At 48.9% G+C, this 24937-nt stretch overlaps 2 protein-coding genes across 7 annotated transcripts in view; both read left to right on the top strand.

Annotated features, from left to right (window-relative positions):
• The window catches only part of Cars1 (cysteinyl-tRNA synthetase 1), a 56963-nt gene extending 38953 nt beyond the window's left edge, over positions 1-18010 (top strand). For all 4 annotated transcript variants that reach the window (XM_050137158.1, XM_050137157.1, XM_050137156.1 and 1 more), the window contains 13 exons: positions 103-215; positions 792-920; positions 1794-1923; positions 2007-2110; positions 2450-2547; positions 2898-3087; positions 3648-3716; positions 6417-6498; positions 9490-9570; positions 10828-10895; positions 13119-13178; positions 13615-13698; positions 14620-18010. In XM_050137158.1, the coding sequence (XP_049993115.1) occupies positions 103-215; positions 792-920; positions 1794-1923; positions 2007-2110; positions 2450-2547; positions 2898-3087; positions 3648-3716; positions 6417-6498; positions 9490-9570; positions 10828-10895; positions 13119-13178; positions 13615-13698; positions 14620-14754 (1343 nt within the window). In that variant the 3' untranslated portion in view covers positions 14755-18010. The remainder of the gene's footprint in view (positions 1-102; positions 216-791; positions 921-1793; positions 1924-2006; positions 2111-2449; positions 2548-2897; positions 3088-3647; positions 3717-6416; positions 6499-9489; positions 9571-10827; positions 10896-13118; positions 13179-13614; positions 13699-14619) is intronic.
• Positions 18011-19367: 1357 nt separating this feature from the next.
• The window catches only part of Nap1l4 (nucleosome assembly protein 1 like 4), a 32706-nt gene continuing 27136 nt past the window's right edge, over positions 19368-24937 (top strand). The window contains exon 1 of one of the 3 annotated variants that reach the window (XM_050137112.1): positions 19368-19461. The gene's annotated coding sequence lies outside the window, so the exon portion shown is untranslated. The remainder of the gene's footprint in view (positions 19462-24937) is intronic. The other 2 variants (XM_050137111.1, XM_050137110.1) reach the window with 2 other exon arrangements.

Below are 24937 nucleotides of genomic sequence, written 5' to 3'. Positions count from 1 at the left end.
TTGGCCATAGACACACAGAGTGCCTATGAGGTAAGGTGCTAACACTCCTGTAGGCACCTGTAAATGACCCTGCCCGCTTCTCTTAACCGTTCACATTCACAGGTGACCTGAGCATCTCCGCTGACCGCCTCAGTGAGAAACGTTCTCCTAACGACTTTGCCCTGTGGAAGGCCTCCAAGCCAGGAGAGCCATCCTGGCCTTGCCCCTGGGGAAAGGTGAGTGAGCCACTGTTGGGATCAGGGACAGTGAGAAGTGGTGGTGTCACAGGCTGCTATCATAGCTTTCTTAGTCCTCTAATAGGTAGCTCTGGCGATTGGGTGGGTACTGGGGCCAGACCAGGTGTCAGGGCAGCGAAGAAGAGCTGCAGGCTCACAGATGCTGGGCCTCTAAGTTAGCGGCTTATCTTCTCAAGACTCGGTTTCCTGATCTCTAAGTGGGTGCAATCCAATTAGTTGCCTCAGGCTTCTGCTCTGGGTGTCTATGCATGTTAAGTTGATGTTGTTGGCATTGGAAATCCAGATGACTATGTGACAACCTTGTGACAAGTATTGTGTGTGTGACTATTTGCCACTTGTTGAGTGCTTGGGGATCTAGAAATAATTCCCAGGATTTAGCTAAGCCACAGCCACAGAGACTGACTTTGAACTGTTATAAATAGATTCTCCTTTAGTTTGTCCTGTGAAGATCTGAAACCACTGCAGCGAGATTCAGAGTCTTAAAGGTCATTTCCTTGAGGAGTAAAGTCCTGGGCAGGTTTGGAGTGGTCAGCAAGGCCCTTTGTGTCTCTCTAGGGTCGTCCGGGATGGCACATAGAGTGCTCCGCTATGGCAGGCACACTCCTGGGAGCCTCAATGGACATTCATGGCGGAGGGTTTGACCTCCGTTTCCCCCACCATGACAATGAGCTGGCGCAGTCAGAGGTAGGTAAAAACAGGTTGCTGTGCTAAAAAGGGAGTTTGATGTCCTTCCTGCTCTGCTGTTGAGACAGCAGCAGCACCTGAAGGAAGAGCCTCCTGATGAACATGACTTCCATCTTGGGAACTGAGGGAGAGTTGTATCCTAATCATTTTGTCTGAATCCCAGTGGTAACAGCTTGGCCTTCGGTAACAGACAGGCTTAGGGTAAAACCAGTTGTATCCTGCTGGCATTGTCACCAGGGTGTTCCCTTCAAGCCCCTGGTGCCCGCCCCCCCCCTCCACTTAGGAGCGGTGGCATGTACCTCATTCATGGTGCACACAGCAAGACACCATGTGTTGTATTAGGAGCGGCGGGGTTGCGTCCCCAACACCCCGGCCACTTGGCTAGCTCATGCCCGAAATAACAACACACAAACTGTATTCATTTAAGAACTGCTTGGCCCATGAACTCTAACCCTTACAGGCTAATTCTCGCACCTGGACTAGCCCATTTCTAATGATGTGTGTAAGCACCCCAAGGTGCGCTTATCGGGAAGATTCTAGCCTAAGTCCATCATGGTGTCTCTGCTTCATGCGTCTGCCTCAGAGCGCATAGCTATCGTGTCTATCCGGCAGAGCTGAGCATGGCGTCTCTCCGGGAGCAGAGCAGAGTCTGACCTCACTTCCTCTTCCGCCCAGCATCCTATTCTGTTTATTCCGCCCACCTATGTTCTAAGCTATGAGGCCAAACAGTTGGTTTATTATTACTTAACCAATGAAATCAACAGATTGATATATGACACTCCCACATCAACCATGCATTCATTGTCCAGAACCTTCTGACAGGTGAGGCCTCACTACAGCAGTTAAGCCTTGCTCCTGTCTCTTTGTCCTCAGGCTTACTTTGAAAATGACTGTTGGGTCAGGTACTTTCTGCACACGGGCCACCTGACGATAGCAGGCTGCAAGATGTCCAAGTCACTGAAAAACTTCATCACCATTAAAGATGCCTTAAAGAAACACTCAGGTAAGCAGAAGTCCTGCAGGAACCCATGGTGCAGGCACCGGCAGCTGCTCAGGAGTAATGGCGGCCATGTGTCTGCTCCCCAGCTCGGCAGCTGCGGCTGGCGTTCCTCATGCACTCTTGGAAAGACACACTGGACTATTCCAGCAACACTATGGAGTCTGCACTTCAGTATGAAAAGTTCATGAACGTGAGTGCCCGGTTCTTGCTGGAGGTGGAGGGCATTGTGAGTGGTGTGGGTCTTCTAATGTAAGCCAGGGCACAGTGATGCCATTTGGTGCCCCTTCCTGGAACTGATAGCTGCAGAGTGAAGGCCATGTTCACACGTGGGACCTTTCATTCTGACTCAGGCTTCCTGCCCCGGGAGTTGTCATGTTCCTGTCCCAAGGAAGAAGTGTTCTATGTCTTTTGGACCTGTGTGCATTGTGCTGACAGATCTCCCCTCAAGTGACAACTTGTCAGTAGAATGTCAAGTCTCTCTAGGTAGAAGGTTCTTCAAATGCCATTAACCTGACTTCTATAACTTTAGGAGTTTTTCTTAAATGTGAAAGACATCCTCCGAGCTCCTGTAGACATCACTGGCCAGTTTGAAAAATGGGAAGCTGAAGAAGTGGAGCTCAATAAGAAGTAAGGTGGAGCCTTTTCCTTGGGGGGAGGGGGAGAGAGAGAGAGAGAGTGTGTGTGTGTGTGAGAGAGAGAGAGAGAGAGAGAGAGAGTGTGTGTGTGTGTGTGTGTGTGAGAGAGAGAGAGAGAGAGAGAGAGAGAGAGAGAGAGAGAGAGAGAGAGAGAGAGAGATATCTGGGCCACCAACTGAGGGTCTCTGCCATGGCTTGTCCTGTAACTGATGATGAGGCCAGCCCTGTCATATGTCAGAAGTGCAGTGCCTGCTGATGGCAGTGATTCTGATTGTTGGGCTCGAGAACTGCTGTGGTGGAGCATCAGGTTTGACCATTGCTTTCATTTTTCTTCTTACTCAGCTTCTATGACAAGAAGACAGCAGTTCATGAAGCCCTGTGTGATAACATTGACACGCGCACTGCCATGGAAGAGATGCGGGCTTTGGTCAGTCAGTGCAACCTCTACATAGCAGCCAGGAAGGCTGAAAGGAGGAGGCCCAACCGGGCTCTGCTGGAGAACATTGCCATGTACCTCACCCACATGCTGAAGGTGAGCCTGGCGACGGGCCCATGGGGGGACCTTAGCTGCTGAGTGATGCTGGAGGCTGCCCGAGCTGCCTGACACCATCCTGGTCTGGGGCCTCTCTGAACTGTGGTTAAAGCCTCAGAGCCTTCTGTAGTCACAGCTGTTGGTCCCTGCTAAGCCAAGGCCAGTGATAAGACCTTGACTCTGAGCAAGTCTTGTGCAGAGAAATTCTGGCTCCAGGCTACCATACCCTGAGACAGCACTCTTTCCCAGGCCAGAGGGACCTTCCCTGCCTTGCCCTTTTGTCCTTGTCATTAGTCTCTGGTGACTTTTAGCTAGAAGAGGGTTGGATCTGTAGCTCTGAGCCAGGGCACATTGTGAATGGATGCAGGTACCCTGGGATGCGGTTATTAGGCTTGATGGCTGCTCTTTCCTGTTTCTCCGCAACCAGTCATGGGGACCCACATGTCTGTCCCCAGAGACGACAGGACAGTTCTTGAGCTACTGGCCATAGGTGACACCTCACCTCTATATATATATCTTCTTCACCCTACAGTTTAAGTCCTATCTGTTTCTTCCCTCAGATCTTTGGGGCCATAGAGGAGGAGAGCCCCCTGGGTTTCCCAGTTGGTGGACCTGGAACCAACCTGAATGTAAGTAGAGTGCCCAAAAGGATCCCCAAGTGGCCCACTGCTGCCCCCCTCTGATTCTCCCCTGTCTGCAATACCTCGAGACCACCTTTCTTTTCACAGTAATTCTCTGTATGCATGTCTGCCTGTGTGTCTTTGTGTGTGTGTGAGAGAGGTCAGAGGTCAGCCTCAGAAGCCACCTGCCTTGTTTTTGGAGTCCAGGTCTGTCATTGACCTGGAACTATTAGGCTTGACTGTTTTACCATGAAGCTCCAGGTATTCACCTGTCTGCACCCCCGGCACTGGGATCATAAGCGTGTCCCATCACCCTGGCTTTTTCATGTAGGTGGTGGGAATCAAGCTCAGGTCCTTATGCTTTCCCAGGAGCACTTTCCCAACAGCTGTCTCCTCAGTCCTGCTCTGGAAATTCTAAGTCACCTGGAGGTTGTTTATAATCCTGTGTTATAGATGCTGTGCAGATGGTTACATTGTGTAGTTTGGGGAATGATGGTACATGTTCAGTACAAACACACAACTGTTTTTCCTCCGAGTATTCAACCTGAGAATGTGGAGTGTGGATGCTGTAATCAGTGGGCATATTCTGAAAGGTCATGTGATCACATACCACACTGGTATCTTGGGGGAATTCCCACTCTCCCTCTGCCACTCAGAACTGGGCAGAACCCCGTGCCAGGCTAGGTCCAGTTCTCAGAGCCCACCACATAGCCCAGGCCTCTGTTCCAGCAGCCAGTGCCAAGAAAATGGAAAACCATGGTCCCATAGAGCATCCATGTACCATTCTTAAGCATACAAGGAAGCCCCTGTTAGAGCAGACCCATGTCCACTGCTGGCTTCAGCATTTGCAGGTCTAGTGGGCTGACAGACACACGTGTCAGGAATTGTCCTCTGCAAGCTGAGGACAACTCATTTAAGATTCCCCTCCGCCTTCCTTCTGCGGAGAGTGCTCTTTAATTACAGAATTAAGACAGCGGATATAAATATTTAGACGGAGCATCTGCTGTGCTAATGCCAACAGTAGCTCAGTACACATGGCAAGACGAAGCTGTCTCAGCGCTGCTTCCTCCCGAAGAGCAGCCAAGTGGTCTCTCCTCCTCACAGGGCTGTCAACGCCGAGTCCCATGAAGGAAGAGGTCTGTTAGTCTCAGAGTGAGCTGTTTTTGGGGTGGTGGCTTCTGGACTTTGCTGATAGGAATCACTGCTGGAGGCTGGAGCTTTTTAGAAATTCATGCAAAGCTCCTCTGTCCTCTTAACAAACATGCTGCCAGCTTTCTTTTTAATTGTGTGTATCTGGGGGCGGGGTGTATGCATATGATTACAGGTGTCCTCAGACGAGGTCATCAGAGTCCCTGGAGCTGGTAGTGATATAGGTGCTAGGAACTGGATCCTCTGCAAGGCCCTAGCGTGTTGAGCCATCTCTCCAGCCCCGCTCTTTTCTCTGAAAGCAGAAAACAAGACATAGCTCCCATGGAAATCATTCTGCCTCTGAACTTAGAAGTAGCTTTTCGTCTCCAGCAGTGCCTGGGAGGCATCTTAGGGTATGTCACATTATACATCCCAGATGGTCTCATTAGCCCCTGAAGTTGACTTATAGGAAACAGCAGCCACTAATGAGCGTGGTAAGCCTGTGAGGCCACTCATCCTATCCCACGGCTCCCATTGTGAAGATCAGGGGTGACTTCCAGGTTAAAAGTGCTGTGTGAGCCAGAGAGGCTGACTTGGGCCTAAACCTCTCCTACTCAGGTAGAAGCCAGGCAGCAGGATATCAGCCCCAGAACTGTTGGAGACAGACCCTGCCCTCTGTCAAGAGGCCTCTTTGGGTACTGGGAGCCAAGTTGGTGGTGTGGTGATTGGCCTATTTAAGCTGTTCAAGGCGGTTAGAGATAAGGTCTAATTCCACTCTAGAAGTCCAGAGCCGCTGCCATAGTGAGTCAGTTTCCCTCAGTCTGTTTGGTGGAAGGTCAGGCCTACTTAGCTCAGACTTCAGGTCTCTCCTTCCAGCCACTGTTTCTACCACTTTCTTTTCTTGGTTCTTGAGCTGTTATGTAATTGAGACACAGGAAGATCCTGATTAGAAGTCCCAGACCTTTTTGGTCCTGGAGATAGAGAAATACACTGAAAGATGGTTATAAATTCAGATTCCTGATTGGGTCTTTCCAGGTGTGGCTCTAGGTCCCCTGGTTTTATCCTTAGTGTCATTGGAGGTAGTGGCCCTTTGTACAGCGATTAGTGTGTGTGTAAGTTAATAAGATGACTAGCCCTCAGCAGGCCCACAGGTGACCACAAATGGTCAGTGCATCCCGACAACCCATTGGAGACGGATAGGATAGGTGTCTGACAACTGTGTCTGTCCTGAGGAAAACACACGTGTCAGCAGTGGACAGAGTAGTGTCTGCTGAAGGTATCCAGCTTGAAGCCCAAAGGTGCTTTTCTTTTTCTCCCTGGCTCACATCACCTTTATTAAGTACTAGGAGCTGAGGTCAGTATTATGGTGACTAGCTTCCTCAAGCTGTCCAAGAGGGCTGTAGATAGGGTCTAACTCCGCTCTAGCACATGTAACTCTCTTACCCCGACATGACAAGGACTTGTGGGCTTCTGGACACAGGATACAGCGGCATGTAACCTGTGGCACATCCACTGAACTGCTAGGTATTCTTTTACAAATACAGCAACGGCTCTTGTGACTCAGAGTCATTCTTTCCACAGCTCGAGTCCACCGTCATGCCCTACCTGCAGGTACTGTCAGAATTCAGAGAAGGCGTGCGGAAGATTGCCCGAGAGAAAAAAGGTGAGGCCCCATGCTGGGTACCTCGCCCTTGCTGCTCACCCTCTGCTGGGTTCCCTGGGATAACTGCCTTGTTCTTTAAGTGTGTATAGCTTCATGCCTATCTGAACCTGTTTTATTCCACTAGCCCTTCAGGGCAGCATTGTACTAGGTCAGAGTTTCCTGTGACTTAGAACATCTCAGGCAGAACCGTTCCTTGGTCCTGAGGTCCAGGAGTCTGCATAGCTCTTGTTCTAAACAGAGGCAGAATAGAGGACTGTTCACAGCTAGCATGCACTTGCCCTTTGGCTTGCATTGGGTCTCCTTTCTGTTCCCGGTGACCCACGAGTGGCTTATCCTGCTGCAGTCTCAGGTTGCTTGGAAAAGCTCGTGCTGGGGCCGGAGCTAGAGTCATGTCTCTACCTGGCCTGGTGCATGGTGGAGCCAGGCTGTCTGTGCACACCCATCCCTTCATCGCCAAAGTGAGGAGGTACATGGTTTGAGAGACACAGGATTACTCAGGGTGCCAAGAGCCACACCATCATTTGTGCCATGGGAATCTCCTGCTGCTGGCACCGGTATCCCCGGGAGGTACCCTGACTTGGAACCTTGTCCAACAAGGCAAGGGCGGCCTCTAACTCAAAAGAGCCTCTTCTGCGCAGTCCTCTAGTCGACTTCCATCCTGGCCCCAGACTCAGCAGCTAGATTCAAACCCAAACTTCCATGGCATTGGGGATCCCAGAAGCCTCGCTGTGTCCTCTGTGTCATGTAGGTGTCAGCACCAGGCTTCTCCCAGTAAGGGACTAGACTCCGACAGGCATATAATTTATCAAGGTGGATAGTGTGTAACAAAAGCAATCTTTAGATCAGCTCTCTGCATTTGGTGCAGCTTTCTTGTGCAGCTCCACCACCCATCAATCCTGTGTGCGCCCCTCACTGTCACACAGTGCTGCTGTGGCTGCGCAGACTGCCCCACTGCAGCCTGTCATGGAGCATGGCGTCTTTGAGGTCTGTCTGTCCATGCCACAGCTGGCATCTGTTCTGTTCACTCTCGAGGCTCAGTGGATTGCTAGCTCCTGTCCATAGCTCTTACTTTCTCATTGTTCCTTGTTTGATAGTCGTGAATGGTGCTGCCGAGGTCAGCACGCCAGGCACTCAATGGAAGTGGATTTTGGTTTTCTAGGCTTGCCCATGGGAGTGGGAGTATAGGGCACCTGGGTCCCTTATGGCAAGTACTAAGAAGATGCCAGCTTCTTTGTGGGGCCCGCGCTAAGCCATGCTCCTGACCAGCAGCACAGGTTCTGGCTTCCTACCTCCTACTTTCTGGATCAGTATCTGTTTCTACCTTTCTAGTTCTACCTTTCTCTCCTCCTCTTCCACTTAAAAAACTTGCGTGTGCCTTTTCACACGTGTGTGGAGGCCAGAGGTCAAGTTTAGGAGCCATCCACCTTATGAGACAGATTCTCTCACTGGGACCTGGAGTTACTGATTCAGCATGGCTGACTGGCCAGCATGCACCAGAGACCTCCCTATTTCCGTCTCTCCTGTGCTGGGGCTGTAAGCTCACAACACCGTGCCTGCCTTTTTCCATGGGTGCCGGTATTTGAATATGAATCTCTGTGCTTATGTAGCAAGTCCCTTCTACCCACTAAGCTGTTACTCCCCAGCCTCTCTGTCATTTTTAAAGCCAACTTGGAAGGGAGCCCACAGACTGCAGATGTCCACATTTCTAAACAGTTTGCCTCTTAAGGAGATCCTGCAAGAGGACCGGCAGCCTGACTGACCCATGCCCTGCACAGCTGTGAGGTGGTCACCCTTGGGTGCATTTCCTTCAGGGAAAAGCAGATCTGTTGAGGCTAGAAGACCGTCTAGGATCAAAAGCTTTAGGATTCTTATTTCCTAAGTGCAAGGGAAATTAGAGTTTCAGCCTGAGCAGATTGGGAATCTGTGTAGTGTCTGCTGTGAACCATGGGGCTGACCTTACAAAGTCCAGTCCCTTCCTTGAGCTCTTGGCCTTCCAGTATCTACCCTTTAACCCACCACAGAGAGGGTAATGCATCTGGTTACTGAAAGTCCTAGCCCAGCAGAGAAACTGACTCAGAGGCCAGAAATGTTTAAGCCTTCAGTGACCACACCCACAGTCCTCTGATTCCCACCTGCTCCCCTGCTCAGCTTCTCTGTCTCCTGCTCTTGGCTTTCAGTCTTTCCTGTTTGTTGTGGTTCAACCTTGGGGTAGCCATGTCTTGTGACTGAGCCAGTTCTGACCAGGCTCACCGAGCTCCCTGCTGAGCCAGATCCAGTGTCATCCATGTGCTTGTATGCGGGTTCCTTTTCTTGTCCATATCTGTTCCTGGTGGTCAGACTAGGCTGACATCTCTAAATGAGGCAGGCAGCAGCTAGAGGGACCCCAGCTGGGACAATGGACACCTGTCACTCCACTACAGTCTGATTTAGTGCAGGGCATTCAGAGCTGTAGCTCTCAGTCCTCAGACACATGCACAAAACTGCTGGGGTAGGCCTGGTGAGGTGACAATATTAGGGGAAGGAAGAGTCCTTCAGGACATCAGGATGACTCAAGGCAAAGACCTTGGATATGTGAAGCATTGGCCTGGAGTCCTGCATGAGGGAACGTGGCCTCAGTACTGAGCCGGGCTAGTGATGACCAGTTATAGGGCTTTGTCATTGTGGGGCAATGGCTCAAGGCAGTCTGACTTCTCCCTGCTCAGCATCTCTGGGAACAGTCCACAGAGTGTTTCAGACAGGTCCTGGCTCCCAGCCCTGGGCTGCAATGTTAGAACATCTCACTGTCCTTGTTGGACCCTGTGGGCTCACCGTGAGAGTGGCTGTGGGACCTTGGACTTCTGTAGGGGTGGGGGTGGCATGGGTAGCCTCCTGTCTTCCCTATCCTCTCTCCAAATCTGGCAGCCAGTACTCACTTGCCAGCACTGGAGGAAGCTTGGGTTTGGGGGCCTAGGCCTTCTGTAGTCTAAGGGAGTTGCTCTTTCTTGCCTACAGTCCTTGAGGTTCTTCAGCTCAGTGATGCTCTCCGGGATGACATCCTACCTGAGCTCGGGGTGCGGTTTGAAGACCATGAAGGTAGGTGATTCCTTGAGCTGCTCCCTATGGACAGGGAAAGCAGCTAGGTATAGGTAGGTGGTGAGAAGGATGCTGGGAGGCATGTGGCACAGCGGTAGTCTAGAGGTACCAGGGCATTGGTACTTTCATGTGTGGCTGAAGAATCCTAGGCAGAGCAGGTGTCCCCTTACCTCCATCTCTTCCAGGAGGCCTAGCTCACTACTCATTGTGGTGACATGTTCATTTCCACCAAGGACCAGGGCAGGCATTGCTCATTTTCTACTTGTAGCCTTCTCTCACACTTTTAGGGAGACAAGCTGTAGTGTATATACCCCAGTCTCACCATGTACTTTCTGACTTTTGGGCCTTTTGCTACACAGAAATGTTTTTTTCCTTCTAACCTTTATTCACTCTTTCTTTCTTTCTTTCTTTCTTTCTTTCTTTCTTTCTTTCTTTCTTTCTTTCTTTCTTTCTTTCTTTCTTTTTAGTTTTTCGAGACAGGGTTTCTCTGTAGCTTTGAAGCCTGTCCTGGAACTAGCTCTTGTAGACCAGGCTGGTCTCGAACTCACAGAGATCCGCCTGCCTCTGCCTCCAGAGTGCTGGGATTAAAGGCGTGCGCCACCATCGCCCGGCTCCCTGCTTCCTTCTAACTTTTTAATATTCAACGATTTGTACAGAGTAGGAACAAAGAGCTTGTCCAGGCCCCTGTGCTTGTCTGAAGGTGCCTAACAGCAATGGCTGACTTGAACTCTCGGCACATTTCCTTCCAAGGGTTTGCTCAGCACACCTAAGTATCTCTTTTCCTGATAGGAAGGGAAAAGATGGCAGAAGTGCACTGTTCTTACTTCCATTTTCAGGCAGCATCTTACTGTGTAGCCCAGGTTAGGCTTGAATTCATGGAAGTCCCTTACCTCAGCCTCCCAAGTGCTGGAATTGCAGGGGTGAACCACCACACCTGCTAAAATGTTGGGTTGAGTTTGATGACTCCAGACAGGCAAGGCCTTCCCATTTTACCCTGATTCTGTGATTTTGCAACACTAGTATGGAATTGCTGGGCCGCGGACAGTGCTAGACAGGGATTCTACCCCTGATCTGATGCCTGGCCCTGTTTTGTTTTCTTTTTACCAATTTTCTTCACCTGGCATTGATTTTGCCTGTGTGAACCAGAAGGAAGGGTCCCAGGTCCCCATGCAGGAGTGGTATTGGGGCCTTGGCTAACAGGCTCTGGCAGGCGGGCAGGTCACAGTTCCTGGGTCTCAACTGACTTTCTGCTTTCAGGACTGCCAACAGTGGTGAAGTTGGTAGACAGAGACACCTTACTGAAAGAGAAGGAAGAGAAGAAAAGGGTTAGTAAAGCAGTGATGGCGCTTGAGTTTGCTGAAAATGAAAACACTAATGCTGTTTGGTCTTTATGTTGCTTTAAGAGTGGATGTTTGGTCGGGCGGTGGTGGCACACACCTTTAATCCTAGCACTTGGGAGGCAGAGGCAGGCGGATCTCTGTGAGTTCTAGACCAGCCTGGTCTACAAGAGCTAGTTCCAGGACAGGCTCCAAAACCACAGAGAAACCCTATCTCGAAAAACCAAAAAAAGAAAAAAAAAAAAAAAGAGTGGATGTTTGTGCTTTGGTTAAAATTCCTGGGGCATAGTGGCACACTCCTTTAATCCCAGCACTGGGGAGTCAGAGGCAGCAAATCTTCAAGGCCAGCCTAGTCTACAGAATGAGTTCCAGGATAGCCAGGGCCACACAGAGAAGCCTTGTCTCGAAAAACAAAACAAACAAAAATATTCTGATTCTTATAAATATCATGAAGAAAAGTTAACTGGGTAGGCAACTACTTCAGAAAGGGGGTCCTTTGGCTGGGTGTGCTGGTCCATTCCTTTAATGCCAGCACCACTCAGGAGGCAGAGGCAGGCATATCTCTGTGAATTTGAGACCAGTCGAGTTTACATAGTCCGTTCCAGGCTACGTAGGAGCGTGACCTTGTCTCGACAAAATATAAAGGGTGGCAGTGGTCGAGTTAGCCTTTTATTTTATTGAATTTTATTGAAAGTGGTTTCATGTTGTACAAGCTCAGGATTTAGCCAAGGCTGGCCTTGAACTTCTGATCCTCCTGCCATCCCAAGTGCTAGGATTATAGGGCTGCACCACAATTCCCATTACAAGTTACCTCTTGTTTTCGCTTGTTTGTGCTTAAATTTTCATTTATTTATTTCTAGTGCGGTGTGAATATTTATGGGGGAGGCAGTAGGCAGGGTGGCTCAGCCCTTGGGGCAGCTTTTCTCATGGCTGCTAGTATTGCTCAGCTCCTTTTGGTTTCTCTGGGTTATACATCCCAACCCCTGAGAAACAAAGCATATTTCTTCCTATCTGTGTATGCATATGTGTGAGTGTCTGCCACAGGTGCTCAGGTACCCGCAGAGGCCAGAAATAGGCATTGGGTTCTAACATGGGTGCTAGGAATCATACAAGAGCAGCGAGTGCTATTCACTGCTGAGTCATCTTCCATCCCCATTTTTTTTTTAAAGTTCGATGTTATTCTCATTTATGTCCAAGTCTGTGTAAGTGTATGCCACATATTTATGAGTGCCCATGGAAGCCAGAACAAAGTGTCAGATCCCCATGAAGCTGCAGTTACAGGTAGTCGTGGCCTACCTAAAAAGGTGCTAGGAGCAAAGCTCTGGTCATTGGCAAGTGAATTGACACTACAGGCCCCCATCCTCTTGATGAACTTGATGCCCACTTGGCCTTGGAGGCTTTGATCACCTTCAGGGCATGAAGTCACACACCTGGATTATGGTCTGCATGAACTTGCTGTGTTCGGTGAGAGGCCAGCTATGCCTCGACTTGCTGAAGTTCTTTGTCACGTTGAGGAGGTCCACTCTGGGACAGCTCAGAGTCATGGCTGCTGCCCTGCAGTAGCTGCCATGACAGGAAGAACAGGACTGCATGGAACAAGTGACCAGTTCTTAAAAGGGATCGCTCAGCTAAAATGAAGCTCATCGCTTAGGAAGTGTGTGTGTGCTACCTGGCTCTCACCTGGTGCCACGTGTCCTAGGTGCTGCCGTTTGCCCTACTCATTCTGTCTGCTTGTCCTCCAAGTGTCCCTCTTTCTGTCCCCACTCTCAGTGATAGGTAGGGCCCTTGCAAGTAAGGACTTGGGTGCCAAAACATGTCATGGTAAGTGTAGTGATGCACATCTGTAACCTCAGTAACCAGGAGACCGAGCCAGGGGGATTACCGTGAGTTACAGGCTACCTGAGCTATACAGCATGACACTGTTTAAAATAAAAAAAAAAAAAAAGACTATCGTTCATAATTCTGGATGCAATGAATGGGCACCTTGGGGTCATTGTGCTCCATGGGCCAGGCACAGGCAGGCACCATTGGGAGGACACCAGCTTGGAGAGCAGGCTCAGGGCAGCTCTCCCTGAGACCTTTGAAAAAGGATCATAGCTGATAGTTGGGTGGCTGAGGGCTGACATACAGGGTTAAGGACAAGCACCATGGGTTAGGGCCTGGCAGGACAGCAGGGTGGGCTCATGTCTCAGTCGTGTGCTGCTTTCCTAGGCTGAAGAAGAGAAGAGGAGGAAGAAAGAGGAGGCGGCCAGGAAGAAACAGGAGCAAGAAGTAACTATTTTGCTTGTTTGTTTGGGGTGCAGGATCTCCTGTGCAAAAATCACACCTTTACCCCTGCGGCTCAGTGCTCTGTGCCTTCTTTGGGTACAGGCACCCCGAGGAGCCTCCCGGAGGGAGCTGGCCTCTGCCTCCACCCCTCAGTTGGTGTCCTGGCATCAGCAAAGGAAAGGTTACCCTTGGTGGGTCCCCAGTGCCAGCAATGCCACAGTCCTGCCATCTGAGGATTGCTGCAGGCCCACAGGCCTCTGGATGCTTAGGTGGTCTTTTTGCTCCCTGCTATTGGTTGCCCCTCCCAGTCTTTCTACTGGGCATATGTTGAGTTTAAGAGCTTGGAAGCCATGTGGTAGAAGTGGTACAGTAGGCAGCATGGTGGTGGGCAAGCTTGTGTGACATGTATGTTTACATGTGTGTGTATTGTGTGTTCTAGGCAGCTAAGCTGGCCAAGATGAAGATTCCACCCAGTGAGATGTTCCTGTCAGAAATCAACAAGTATTCCAAATTCGATGAAAATGTAAGACAACACCTCACTCTTCAAACTTTGGTCTCCCACGTCCTCCAAGATGGAGTCCAGGGACTTTCAGCCTTGGGCCAGTGGCCCTCCCTTTGAGGGGAAGGCTGTGAGGGCAGCTAGGACCATGCAGCTTCTGTCAGGGCAAAGGCTAAGCGAGACTCTCTCTGCTAGTTGTATGGTGAGCTCTAGCACTGGAATATGACCCCAGGTCCAGTTTAAGGAGACAAAAAGGAATCTGCAGGTTCTGTGGGGACCCTCCCAACTGCCCCAAGTGCAAGGTCATAACCCTGCCTCCACCCTGGAGGGTCTTGGTGTCCCTGTGGTGTCTCCCTGAAGACTCTTGGATTCATCATTACATAACTCACTGGCCACCTCTCAGCTGAGAAGTTGTAGGCCTAGTGGGACTTTGCTCCTCACTCTAAGAAGATTGCTCCAGACTTCAGCCACTTTTCTGTAGTCTCATCTACTAGACTCCCACTGCCAGATCAGGACTGAGGGTGATGACAGGACGGCCACACAGAGGTGTAGTGACACACACTGGTGATCCCAGCACTTCAGAGATGGAGGGAGGAGGATCTCATTTGAAGGCAGCCCCTATCGTTTTGTTTTGTTTTGTTTGAGACAGGGTTTCTCTGTAGCCCTGGCTGGCTGTCCTGGCACTCATTCTATAATCTAGGCTGGCCTTGAATTCAGAGATCTGTCTGCCTCTGTCTCCTGAGTACCCGGGTTAAAGGGATAAGCCACTGCTACACAGCCAGTTCCTGAGATGTGTTCCACCTCAGAAACACGTTAGATAAACAAGGGCCTGGATGCTGACCCTGAGTCTAAATATAGCCAAGTCAGGGAGAGAGGTGTTTTCTCTCAGCAGGGATGAGGCATGAATGGAAAAGGGAACTGATGGCATCTGTGTGGTCCTTGCAGGGTCTGCCTACCCACGACATTGAAGGCAAAGAGCTGAGCAAGGGGCAGGTCAAGAAGCTGAAGAAGGTCTTTGAAGCCCAGGAGAAACTGTACAAGGAGTATCTGCAGATGTTGCAGAACGGCAGCCTACAGTGATGCCACAGCAGCCCAGAATGGGTATACCTGCCAGCCTGGCCACCATGGACTGAGAGACACACCCACTCAGGCCCTGTGCCCTGGTCATGTTTACAGCTGTTCTCACACCTGAATCAGACAGAGTGGCAGCAGCTCTGGGACATTGATAATAAATTCTTCTGAACACTGAAGCCTGCTCTGCCCTCTCAGCACTTGGAGATCTGGCCTGTGGGTGCCTGGTCAACAGCTTACAACACAGGCCTCCTAGTCAATTGAGCCCCTCAGCCAGCCTGCCCAGGAATTTCCCTTACACTGGCGAGCTGGGCTAATCTCCGCTGCGTTGGCACATTTGGTGGTATTGGAGTAGGAAAAAGACTGAATCAGCCCAACAGATCCCCCTGAGCCTCAGACAAAGGCTGCTCAGTTGGCTTTCTAGCTCCAATGAACACACACTGCATGTTTCCCAGAGCAACTGACGGTGGCAGCAGGACAGATGCCCTCTGGGATAGGGCTCTGGCAAGCTGCCTGGGACTGCTGTTATGACAGCAAACCCAGATCAGCACCACTGGCTTGTGTGATAAGGGGTCTGTAGGTCCAGCCTCAAGTGTGTTTCCTCCCTACCTTTTCCCATCTGGTTGCTCACCCCTGCTAAGAATCAGCACCCATGCTGAATGTGTCTGACCTTCTCTGATAAAACAAGAGTATGGACAGCAGCCAGAACCTGAGTGGTACCTCTGGAGCTGTCCAGAGACACCGGGGGCAGATGTGGATTCCAGATGCCACAGAGCTCAAGTATACTGATGATTATATAAATCTGCTGCTTCTTTGTCCTTGTGACAGACTTTGTTGAGAACTATCCTGGAGACACCCGTACCAGCCTGGGGTACCATAGGCATGTGTTGTAGAGTATAGCGGGGTGAGTCTGCAGGAGGCCATACAGTCTTTCAGATAGTCATAATCAGATGGGGTCTTCTGAGGTGTGCACCTTGTATGTCTGTGGTCTCTCATGAGTCTCTAGAGTGACTATATCTCAACTGGTGGCTGTCCTGAGAGAGAAGGCACTGGGTGGCTTTTAGGATGGAGCCTCACAGGTCAGCACAGTCCCTTCTTGGACTCTGTTTAGAAGCCTCTCAGGTTTACCCTTGTCACCATGAGGAGATAAGACAAGTTCCCAGAAAGGGTGGGGGCGGGAGAGACCACAATGGCACAAGTCAGGCAGTTTCTAAGAAGAGGTTCACCGTGTCTCAGCTGCAGTAGTACAGAGGGGTGAGTGAGCTGCAGCTTGGCTGTTGGCATCCATAGGTATTGCACACACAGGCAAGACCACTGAGCTACACCCCAGCTATGATCTGAGGCAAAGAAAGGAATAGCAGTGCATTGTGATTGGACAGAGCAGGATGGAGGTACCAACACTGGGTCCCTCCAGGCGTTACAGATGGGGAAACTGGCAGAATGCAGCAGCAGGGCAGGCTAGACCTTAAGTCTTCTCCTCCAGCAGTGGGCATCTATTCAATAGGATAATTAATATGGGAAGACCCCTCTTAGTTCTGGGCAGGACTATTCCCTGGATGGGGGATCCAGGACTGTATGAAGAGTAGAAAGTGGGCTGAGCACCAGCACTGCTGCTTGGGACTGTGGACTTATGGCCAGCGGGTCCTGTCACCTTGACATCCCCACTGTGATGGACTGAGTGTACCTTGTACTGTGAGTTAAACACTTTCTCCTTTAGGTTGCTTGACAGGTGAAAACTCAAGACAGCAACCCCTCCTGTTGTCAACGCCTTCATTAGGAGCATTCAGGTCGTTTTAAACTTTTTTCTGTTATAAATAGTACAGGGCAGGAATTGTTTGCTAAAAATATCAGACCAAAATTGTTTCTAAAGCATCCTTCACCCGATGAAAGGATTAATTTCTAAGAAATGATCATTTGTTCATCCCTGCCTGGGAACCTTCTTTGCTAGCCAAATTCTATAAACCAACACGAGGAGGCTGAGGCTGGTACCCAAGTCCCTGCTCTGGCTCCAGGCTACATAGAGGAAATACCACCTTGGTCCCCTTGTCAGCAGCAATGGAGAGACAGCCCAGTACTGCTACCAGTAGCCTGATGCATTTCTTTCCTTCTTAGGGACCTCCACTCAGGTAAAACTGACTATGCTATAGAAAAGAATTTCAGGACAAGAAGCAAAGTTAGCATGAATATTAAACAGAGATAAGAAATAATTCATGCTTTGGATCTAAGTGTAGGTATTGATCAAGAGAGACAGTCTTGGATGAAATACAGTTCATACTAAGACTTGAGTGCAGGCTACAGGAAGCCAGGCTTACCCTCCCTTAAGAGCAGCTGTTGAAGGAACCCTGTGACTCTCTAGGTCAGACTACTGAAAGGATTTACAGTAACAGTTAAATATTAAGTTAAATTGGGAAGTGGTGGCACACGCCTTTAATCCAGAGAGGCAGAGGCAGGTGGGTCTCTGAGTTCAAGGCCAACCTGGTCCACTGAGCAAGTTTCAGGACAGCGAGGAATACACAGAGAAACCCAGTCTCAAAAAAACAAAATAATAATAATAAAAAAGATTAAACTTAAAATTTAGTAAAGTTAAACATTATATAGTACCATGCTTTAGACCCCCCCCATGCCCATGCTTTGGGCTGTGCCTCTATGCTGAGCACCTCTCAACCCCAGTGCTTCAATCTATATTCAGAAAGCTTTATTAATCCAGGTATGGTGGTGACTCTTTAATCCTAGTACCCAGGAGGCAGAAGCAGGCAGACATTTGTGAGTTCAAGGACAGCCAGGGTTATGTAGTGTGACCCTGTCTGAAAAATAAATAATTAAGTATCTTAAGCTTGTTACCAGTTGTTGGGATCTGAGTGTGTAAGACTTTAAGACAATCCTGAAGCCATTTTTGACAATTCTGAATCCTCTCAGCCTCTGTGCCATAGTGCTTCCCCTCCTCCCCTGGGAACCAAGGACCTAACAGCTACACTCGCATGTACTCAGTTCCTGAACAATTACCCATATACGTATGCTTTGGTTCGGTCCCCTGGGAAACGGGGTCAAAATGACCTCTTACCTCATCTGATCTGGCAACAGCTCTCCAGTCAATTATTGGTATTAGCCCTTTCAAATAAGCCAATCAGAATAGTCAAAGAACAACCCCCCTTGCTTCTGTGGCCCCTTTAAAAGTAGACTGTACCCACTATTCGAGGTCCCTCGGCTTCCCGAATGCTGGGGGACCCTGTCATGACAGAATTAATAAAATCCTCATGCTTTTGCATCGGCTGTAGTGTGTGAGATGGTCTCTGGGGGCGACTCCTTCTCGGTGTTTGGACGCCAGAGTCCAACAAGTGTTTTATTCAAGGAGTCGAAATAAGGATACACACAATGCAAAGGAGCAAGGAATTTATACAAAAGAGTAATAAAACAGATCAGAAATACTCTGTGTCAGTGGACCCTAAAGTGAGAAAGTGTTCAAGGCCCAAGTTCCTTTTATTTTTTAAGACTTAAAAATTTTTATATGTTTGGGGCTCTCAGAGACTGCCAAGTGCAGTATTAAAAAGAGGGGTGTATGGGGGCTGGAGAGATGGCTCAGTGGTTAAGAGCATTGCCTGCTCTTCCAAAGGTCCTGAGTTCAATTCCCAGCAACCACATGGTGGCTCACAACCATCTGTAATAAGGTCTGGTGCCCTCTTCTGGCCTTCGGCATACACACAGAATGGGGGTGTATGTATATACAGCCCAAACCAAATGGAGTCCCTGGCTACTAAACTATTTTCTATGCTTGTCTACTTTAACCACGTCCTATTCATCCCACTCCCCAAATAAAAATTACGTAAAAACACATGAACTTATTAACTTTTTTTAATTTTGTAAATGAAACTTTCTATAGTACATAGTTTCAATTTAGGGATGGGAGAGAAGTAATAGAATAAGACTCAGCCCTGTAAACCCTGGACTTCAGTAACCACACTTCGAGTCTTTTTTTTTTTTTTTTTTTTTTTTTTTTTTTTGAGTTTTACTTAGGAGACAAGGTCTCACGTAGCTTAGGCTGGCCCTAAACTTGCTGTGTAGCTAAAAGTGACAACAGGCTCAGGCTCTCACCTCCACCTCTCATCTAACACGCCCCACCACACCCAGTTGTTTTCAAAGCCCGTTTGTAGACGTTAGGAAGACGTGCTCGCGTCTGCAGCTAGTTTGTTTTTTATAGGGTGTGTTGAAGTTTTCTGAGGCTCAGCAGGGCACCCGCAGGGCAGGTACACATCATCTGACTGAGGTCCGAAAGGCTTTGGGAGGTAAGCGGTGCTTTCCCTGGGCCAGGGGCGGCAGGTAACCTGGGGAGAGCACTGCCGACAGGCCCAGGACACAATCTTGGAATCTGCTGTATGCTCAAAATACAAGAGAGCCCTAAGACCTAAACGCGCCCCAGCAGCCCCTTTAAAAAGGCGCGGAACTGCGCGTGCGCCGGGATGTACGTCACGCCCTCATTTACATATAGCTCGCGGGCTTGAGCACGGCGCCGTACTCCCTCAACGGCTTTTGATTGGATGCCGCCTCTACCAGCGCCGAGGCGCAGTTGACAGACAGCTCTATTGCCAATTCACAGACCGTTTTGTTCGCAGAGGGCGGAGCCTAGCGACGCGGCCAGTGGCAGGTGGTCTTGTTGGCGGCCACGGCGGCGTAGCCCCGGAGCGAGCTTCACACGGGCGCCAGTGCCGCAGGAGGCGCGAGGTGAGGTCCCGGCGGGTAACGGCGCGGCGGGCGACTGGACAGGGGCCGGGGCGGCGGAGGCGGGGGGAGGGTGGCGCGGGCTGGCCGACGCGCCATGGCGGCCAGCAGAGGCGAGCGGCGGCTAGATCAGCCGTCCGGGTGGCGGGTGGCGGCGGATGGCGGGCCCGTCCCTCTTCCGCGCCGCCCCGCCCCCGGCTGAAGGTCAGCGCGCTTTGTTCCCGCCGCCTGTGAGCGCACGCGAAGCCGCGCAGGCGGTTCCCTGAGGGGGACAAGGCCTCCCCAGCGAGGTGGGCCTGGGTGCGCCTCGTCTTGAAACCGCGCCTGGGAAGGAAGGGGTTCCCGGCGTTCGCACGGCCGGGCCACCGCCTCGCCCTTCCGGGCTTTCCACGGTCTCCGCACAGCGCCCCGGTCCGACTCTGGGAGCCTGCGGCGGAGGCGGAGCCGACTTAGTGACACACACGGAGCTTTCCGACCCGTGGGCCCGCCCCTAAAGGGTGCCGGGTCGCTAGCAGCACCCCTTCTCCCCAGGGGTATCCTTGGGGCCGTCGGCCTGTGCTTCCTCCAACTCTGCTTGGCTTTGCTACCTCGGAGGAATTCCTGCGGTAGCTTACTTCACGAACGCCACTGTGACAGGCGCCTGCAAATTCCCTAGCAAAAAGGCCCAAGTTGAAGTTCTTGGTCCTAAAAGTTACATGCTTTTAAATTACTGCCGCCACCTTGTCATAGTGGCTGCCTCCTCTTGGTGACTAATCTCTGCTTACTACACACCAGGGGCTCGTTAAATCTCCCGACGTGCCTTAACTCCATTCACAATAATCTGTGATATAGGTGCAACAGGCTGAGTGAGTATGCCTCAACATGAAACGCCTGGATTCGGAAGCCGTTTAGTTTATGGAATAGTTGTAGGCTTGGCAGATTGGCGTTCCTAATCCGACAAGTCCAGAATCGGGCATAAAACTCGAAGAGAAGTGGGCTTTGTAGTGTTGTGAATTTTTGGCATGGGAATGTTCGGTTTGTATTGCAAAGTAAAGCCCTGTTATGTGAAGCGTGATGGTTTGACTGTGATGGTAGCTTGAATTTAAACTCAAGTGGATTTAACCTCAGTTGCTGTTAATAAACTCTGTGCAGATGAACAGTGAGATTCAGAGAAAAGAGGGCAGTGATAGGATTGGGATATGGTCCAAAATTAAAGAGGAATGGCTCATCTGGCAGGGGCTGTTGCATCATTTTAATGCCTTTGTCTAAAGTGGCCACTGTCAAACTCTGTTGTGAGCCATTTTTTCCCTTGGTTGACCAATATTATTGGTTCACAATGTTATGACATCTAAACCCTTACATTTTGATGTGTTAGCTTTATTTTTTATTTTTATTTTTGGTTTTTCGAGACAGGGTTTCTCTGTGATTTTGGAGCCTGTCCTGGAACTAGCTCTTGTAGACCAGGCTGGTCGAGAACTCACGGAGATCCGCCTGCCTCTGCCTCCCAAGTGCTGGGATTAAAGGCGTGCGCCACCTCTGCCCAGCCGAAGTGTTAACTTTAAATCTTGACCTGTTTTTCAAATGTATAGAATAACTGGTGAATCATTTTCTGGATTAATAACTTTGACCACCAAAATTTTGGAAAAGATGTATGTATTTTGAGATTTCCTCAGAAAACATGGCCATTATGACTTGTGGGTTTGGCTGTTTAGATTTGTGTAGTTGAGAAAATAGAGTTTACAGGTTTATACTTCTGCAGAGATGCAATTCTTAGGGATGAGATAGTTCACAATTCAGTATGATTTTGTGTTTGAATCTTAAAATGTCCCAACTAAGATAGGCGTGGTGTACAGTCTATAGCCCCAGCTGTTCTAGAACTCAGACTTGGCAACACAGCAAGATCCAGACTCAATTTTTAAACTGTTTGCCTCTTAGTGAGAGGTAACTGAGAGTACTGAGTCCCTGCTTGCTGTTTTCATGCTGTGTAGTTTAAAGTCTGTACAAAAGTTTGCGTTTTACTTGTTTAAAAAAAAATGCCAGAGTACCTAAAATTTTTGCTTTGGAAGAAAAAAATTCTGGACAAGAGAGTAATTTAGGGCCTGGAGAGGTGGCTCAGTGGTTAAGAACATTGGGTAGTATTGCAAAGGACCCAGGTTTGAGTCCCAGCACTCACAGGGTGGCTCCTAATGGTCTCTAACTCCAGTCCTAGGGATGCGATGCCATCTTCTGGCTTCTGCAAGTAGTACACAGACAAGCGGGGAAAACACCCATACACATAAAATAAACTACAATTTTAAGAGTAGTTTAAATCCCTGAAGGTCTAAGGGTTGCTCTCTGTGTGAAGTAAACAGGTAGGTGAATGCTTTTACAGCTTGGATCCCCAAGTGACATATTCTGAAAAGAGGCAGTAATCATGAGCTGTTGGGGAACACTAACCCATGAGTACAAACTTTTTGTTTATTTAAAAGGAAGTCTAAGTGGGTGTGCTGCCTTACATCTGTACCCAGCACTTGGGAGGTAGCTCAAGCAGGAAGCTCGAGGCCAGCCAGCACTAAAGCAAGAAAGATGAAGTGCATTTCAGCCGTTAGAATTGAAGCTGATGTCAGTTTGCTGCTTGTACTGTAAGGGGAGGAAGCTACTAGGGGAACCGCAGGGGCTTCCTCTTCTACCCCCAAAGTTTTGCATGGGGCTACCTGTTAGTGATAGTATATGGAGGCTCCCTGAACTACACTTGGAAGACCTGCTGTTGATCAGGCCTGTTTTGATGGGTGAGTAGTGGAATCTTGGATTGAACTTTTAGGCATTTTTGAAGCGTAATTGGTGGTAGCATAGGTTTGTTTTCGTTTTTAGCGGCCAGGATCTCTCTTGCCTTTAGTAAAGGAAACTCAGCTGCTTCACTTTGGTCTGCTATTGAATTTTACTTTGGGTGAGTTTGGAGTAACAGGAGGGACATCGTATTTTTTTTTTTTTTTTTCGATTTTTCAAGACAGGGTTTCTCCTTCCTGTCCTAGAAGTAGCTCTTGTAGACCAGGCTGGCCTCGAACTCACAGAGATCCGCCTGCCTCTGCCTCCCTCCCATGTGCTGGGATTAAAGGCATGCGCCACCACCGCCCGGCCACATTGTATTTTTTATAGTGCGAAGACTACAAAAGATAGCTTTGTGAACTTTACCTTTTGATCCTGTGTGCTGTCTACTCTTAAATTTCTTCTTGTCTATTGTGTCAACTGTTGTAACTGAGTGTCTGCCCATCCTGTGTCCAGGAAACTCAGTCTAGTGAGGTGAGATTGGCCCTGAGCCTTATGTTCGAAGTCACACCCAGTTACTTCAGAGTAGTAGATATTGTAAGCAAGTGTGACTAAGGAAATGTCTTCATCCTGTGTCTTCCAGAGTTGCCTAGGATAGGCCAAGGTATGCAAAGGATTCCTGTTTAGTGCCATTGTACTTACAGGTAACAGCAGGGATTAACTGAGCAGAGATTTCTGCCTACCTGTCTCTTGCCAAGTCCTTTGCTGAGCCCTGAACTCTGCACTGAGTCAGTGGACATGCTCTACCCCCCTGGAATTCCCTTCATCAGTCATTGTGCTAAATACTGATGAGAAGTCTCAAAAGGGAACAGAAAAAGAGTGATCTTCTAGCACTACCTAGCACCTTCAGTTGCTTAAATCTAATTGCTTAAAAAGGTTATGGGTTAACAAGATGGCTCAGTTGGCAAAGGTGCCTGCAGCCAAGCCTGATGACCTAAATGTGTTCCCTAACCCCACCTGGTGAAAAGAGAGAACCTACTCCTGGAAGTTGTCCTCTGACCTCCATGTGCATGGCACAAACACCCTCGCTCACACACAGTAAATAAATATGTAATAAAGAATTGTAAAAAAATTTTTTTTTTTGGTTTTTCGAGACAGGGTTTCTCTGTGGTTTTGGAGCCTGTCCTGGAACTAGCTCTTGTAGACCAGGCTGGTCTCGAACTCACAGAGATCCATCTGCCTCTGCCTCCCAAGTGCTGGGATTAAAGGCGTGCGCCACCACTGCCCGGCCTAAAATATTTTTTATTAGGGTTGGGGAGATGATTCAGTGGTTAAGAGCACTTGGTGCACAAACATGAGAACCTCAGTTTGGACCTGTGCTCCAATGTGGAAAGCCAGGTGTGGCCTAGCCGAAAGCTAGTTTTAGCTTCATTGAGACTTGTCTCAAAAGAAATAAGGTGGAAAGTGATGGTGCAGGATACACTTTGTCCTTTGACCTTCACGCATGTGCACAGGGGCACACAACATCACATATCCCCAAAATAAATCATTGTCAGGTAATAACTGTTACATGTGGGGGTGGTTGTTCTTTTTTGAGTTTGTTTTCAGTTTTGCTTCAAACAGCACATTTATTGTGTTGTAGTTCAGAGGTTGGAAGTATAGAGTCAATCAGAGTATTGTCAGGGCCGTGTTTTTTTTTTTTTTTTTTTTTCAAAACCTGCAGCAAGGGTTGGTGGCTATAGATCCTTGTCTGCAGCTATATTATTTCAATATCTGCCTTTGTCAACATTTAGGGGGGGTCTCCATTTGTTTTATTACTGTTTATTTTAAAGACAAGGCCCTAGCTGGCTTGTATGTAGCTGATGGTCAGTCACTATTTCATTTATTTAGTATTGGTGTCAAACCCAGACCTGGTGCATGGCCTGGCTTGTTTGAGACGACCTGACTTCATTCTCACTTCCTCGGTGTCCTGCAGTTATGTTCTACTAAGTCTCACTTCTTAAGGTGTACTTTGTAATTTTCTGAGAGAGGTTCTCCTATCTCAGTTGAGGCTAACCTTATTATTCTAACTCTGACTTCACAGGCAGAGATTAGAGAGATGTTTAGTTAAGTTTTGTGGTAAAGACTGGTTTAGTTAAGTTTTGTGATGAAGGCTAAAAGATGAAGGAAGGCCGTATATACTAGATAATAGACATTAAGTATTGTTTAAATTAGTTTAAACATAAAATAAAAGACTACTGGTGTGTGAATCATATATACTCTACCCCTTTTAGTTAGACTACAACAGTTTTGAGACAGTTTTATGTATCCCAGGCTGGCCTTGAACACAAAGTAATCTTCCTGGCTCCCTTTTGTATTTAACAACTCAGAAATTAAAAGGGTAAATGAATGTTGACGAGTAGCCCTTTCCTTTCTTTTTTGGGAATGGAGTTAGGCACTCTGCTTTTTGGGCAGTGATTTACTACTGAGCTGCATTGCATCTCCAGCCCAGTTACCAACACATTGTGCACGTCTGGGAATCTGACCCTGGGGCTTAAGTGTTTCTGTGTACACTTAGCAGACTAGGAGTGGTGATGGACTGTGTCCAGTGTCTTGGCCTCACTCACTGGCCAGGGGAAATTGGGATGTCCTAGGGGCCTTTTCTGATTCCTTCTTTAAACAGGTCATTTTTTTGCTCCTTTGACATGGTCCTAAGTTGTTGCAAGTCAGTACTCTTATAGAACTTGAGCACACATCCTAAGCTTCGCTAGGTCAT

The sequence above is a fragment of the Alexandromys fortis genome, unplaced genomic scaffold (assembly GCF_014885135.2).
Source record: "Alexandromys fortis isolate MF-2015 unplaced genomic scaffold, M_Fortis_MF-2015_v1.1 scaffold_3, whole genome shotgun sequence".
Lineage (NCBI taxonomy): Eukaryota > Metazoa > Chordata > Mammalia > Rodentia > Cricetidae > Alexandromys > Alexandromys fortis.
Note: the sequence above shows the minus strand (reverse complement) of the source record. Positions and strands in the feature narration are given on the sequence as shown.